Source organism: Geospiza fortis, unplaced genomic scaffold (genome assembly GCF_000277835.1).
Source record: "Geospiza fortis unplaced genomic scaffold, GeoFor_1.0 C13859416, whole genome shotgun sequence".
In the NCBI taxonomy this organism is placed as follows: domain Eukaryota; kingdom Metazoa; phylum Chordata; class Aves; order Passeriformes; family Thraupidae; genus Geospiza; species Geospiza fortis.
Genome location: NW_005056372.1, coordinates 1 through 3605, shown reverse-complemented (window position 1 = coordinate 3605; position 3605 = coordinate 1). Strand labels below are relative to the sequence as shown.

Below are 3605 nucleotides of genomic sequence, written 5' to 3'. Positions count from 1 at the left end.
ATTTTATTCTATTTTATTTTATTTTTTCTTATATATTTGAACTGGGTAGCAATACATATTCTTTAAATTACTGTTGATGAAAAATGATTAACTATTTTGGCTACTAGGTTATAAAAGCAATCGAAGAAGGCTATCGTTTGCCAGCACCCATGGATTGCCCAGCAGGACTGCACCAGCTGATGCTGGATTGTTGGCAGAAGGAACGTGGTGAAAGGCCAAAGTTTGAGCAGATAGTTGGCATTCTGGACAAAATGATTAGAAATCCAAACAGCTTGAAAACCCCCCTGGGAACCTGTAGCAGGTAAGAAAAGCTTTAGTGTGTGTTCTTATGACGGTGCACATGGCTGGGCTCTGGATGTTCTGCTTGGTGGCTGGTTTCAGTTCACACTTATTTATTTCATCTGTCTTTCAGTTCTTCCTTCTTTCTGTTTCCTGTTCTTCTCTTCCCTCATTTGCCCTTCTTTTTTATCATGCTAAACAAAGCCAAATAGGACTTTCTTATTAAAAAAAGAAACAAACCAAAATAAATATCGCAGAACTAACACATTTCTCAGTAAACTACTGCCTGCTCCTCTTTCCACACTCTCACCACTAGTCTGTGTTTTCCTTGTTTCTTAAAATTATAAAGTCTGGAGGGCAAGGATCATTGCCTACTGTATGTTTATATGATGCACCCCTTGCCCTAGGAACTGCTACATAGAAATAGTAATTAAGAATACTCATGCTTGGCCAGTGTACCTTGACATGCTACACTCTAGATTTTTATCTTTCATTTTCTGGCTTTAACTCCTTTCAGTGATTGCATCGCATTGTATTTCATGATGTAGTTTTTAATGTCTTCTGCATAAATTTCAGGTGAATTATTTAATCATGGTAATCTTTTGATCTGCTAGCTAGACCACTGTACTAGGGAATCAGCTGGCCTGTGTTCTGCTCCTGATTTTTCTACTGACTGATTTGCTGTGTGACCTTAAGACTTTGTGTCTCTGCTCTTCCCTTGTCTTTGTTTTGTCCCATCCAATTGAAAAATGGGAGTAGCTGCTACTATGTTTTCTAAGATGTGTAAAAGAATAGCATCTTTATTTTACTCAGCAACATAGAGACAGCTGCTATCGTGCTAGGTAATAAGGTTGATTTTCTGTTGGTAACAGTAGTCCATTAGGCTGATTTTGCTCACTTTGACCTTTCATCTTTTATGTGAATAAGCTTAGGAAGTACATATTGTGAGCTACAGAGCAGTCAAGAGCTATTCACAGAATAATCTAAACTGTGTATAAAAGCCTATTACTTTCTACTCTCGACATTTTTAATACCCAAAACTTATTTGACTCTCACCTTGCTAAATACTCCCTGATGTTTTACTCTCTTTGGAAACAACTTACTTTCCTTTTTCCTTCTCCATAGACCAATTAGCCCTCTTCTGGACCAGAACACTCCCGATTTTACCACTTTCTGCTCCGTAGGCGAATGGTTACAAGCTATTAAGATGGAAAGATATAAGGATAATTTCACAGCAGCAGGCTACAACTCTCTTGAATCAGTTGCCAGGATGACTATTGAGTAAGTTAGTACTGGGCATGTTTAACTTGCATTTAGGGAATTTCTAGGTACAACAATACACAATGTTCAGCTCCAAAACTTTACCTTGAGTACAAACATTGTACTTGGGGGTCAAATCAGTCATTTTAGCAGCTGATGATGTTGTATTAGAGCATCTCATGAAAGGGCAAATACCCTGCTACCTCTGTGTGGCATCACGTTTTTCCCTGCCTTTCAGACCAATTGAAATAACACGAAGGGACTAGAACTTGAGGGACAATGTGGCCCCTTCCAAAATATGTATGTATAGGAAAATAATCACTTTGCCTCCACCACCTAATTGGTACCTTTTTCCCAGTGTGCTCTGGGACGATGTGGAATTTTCTTCTAATTGGCTGGGGGCTGTATGTGTCCTGCAAGACAGGACTTTGCATCAGGATAAGTCTGTAGAAGCAAAACAATTTTCTGAAGGCAAACACGGCCTGTATCAGTACTGTCATCTTAAAACAGGTCTTCTTGGCACCCTGCAAAAAACTTTCTTGTCCTGGTGGTTGCCAAACACATGTAATTCCTCTTAGAGAGCAGTGGGTTTCTAAAAAAGTTTCTAACCCAATATTCTCAAGAGTTCAACCCTATTCTTATCTGCCTGGTGTCACCAGGGGTCTCAGCCTATAGCTTGGGAACTGTTGTCAGAGTCCACAAGCTTCTAGCATAGTAGGGGAGGAGTTCAAACTGCTGCTCATTCATTTGCATGATGTGTATGTGTCAATATGCAAAGGCATCTAGGCATCTCTTTAGGAAACAGACTATGATCCCCAAAATCTTGTATTTATACGTAACTTTGTCCTGAAAACCACCCAAAGTATTTTACAAGAGAAGTGTCTTTGTCTTTGGGTGTCCTTAAAAGACACAACATAAGATGATCAGATAAGATAATGTAAAACATACTGACCTCCTTCTCAGATGTGGAGACCCACACAGTGCAATTGCATGACACCTGTCATGTAATTACACTCGTGGCCGAGAAGGTTGAACAGTGCCTGTATGGACTTCCCAGTACTAAACTGAGGTTACAGCACAGCTTCCATGTAGTTCAGAACCTCTTACTCCAAACCACTGCGTAGCTTTGACTCACAGTTGAATACCATACAGTAGCAGTCTAAGTTGAAAAATTAACAATGTACGCATTTATCTTCCCCAGGGATGTGATGAGTTTAGGGATCACGTTGGTTGGTCATCAAAAGAAAATCATGAGCAGCATTCAGACTATGAGAGCACAAATGCTACATTTACACGGCACTGGCATCCAAGTGTGATAGACATTTCTCCCTTATGAGGGAGGTGACAGACTGAGAGAACAGCACTGGCCTTCAGTATATATGAAGTGCTGCTAGAAGACACTTGATTTCCTGGGTCCTTCCTGCAGTGAATAGAAGAGCTACAAGAAGCACCTACAGACTTGAACTCCTAAGTGCCACCAGAATTTATGAAAAGGGAATTAGGATCCACCAGTGGTGGCAAGGAAAACAGCAGTGACAATAAACAAAGTACTACCTGAATAAACATACAAACACCTTGAGCTCTCTAACCTCCTTTTTATCTAATAGACTTTTTAAATGTACATAAAAATTTAAAAAAGAATATATTTGTCAGATAAAATCATGATATTATTGTTGAATTCAACAAAATATTTTCCTTAAATCTGTGATTTCTGAATCTTTTTTTAATCATTTGTGTTTATTCTTCATAAAGACTTTCTTTTAGTATGATGTTTATATCTTTGGACCTTTTTAGTGCTACTTCAGTGACACATTACTACACTGGGTACCTCTGAATTTGAGTTCCTAGAGATTTAAGAAGCATGACCAAGCAATGTATATCTATCTGAACTTTGGTATCCCTTTGTGCCATTTCCTTTTGTTAAGTCAACACCATATTGACATGGCTAGCTAATTGGCAGGGAGTCAGGAAAATGCAAGTTGCCAAGAGCTCTGATATTTTTTAAAGAATTTTTTAAGGTTATACATATGCTATCTTTTAAAAGAAAATAAAAGAGAAAAAAAAAA

At 38.5% G+C, this 3605-nt stretch overlaps 1 protein-coding gene across 1 annotated transcript; it reads left to right on the top strand.

Annotated features, from left to right (window-relative positions):
• Positions 1-94: 94 nt before the first annotated feature.
• LOC115949353 (ephrin type-A receptor 7-like) lies at positions 95-3592 on the top strand. Its single transcript, XM_031065882.1, has 3 exons — positions 95-301; positions 1405-1560; positions 2741-3592. The coding sequence occupies exons 1-3, from the start codon at positions 150-152 to the stop codon at positions 2853-2855; spliced, it is 423 nt and encodes a 140-aa protein (XP_030921742.1). The 5' UTR covers positions 95-149; the 3' UTR covers positions 2856-3592.
• The last annotated feature ends 13 nt before the right edge of the window (positions 3593-3605 follow it).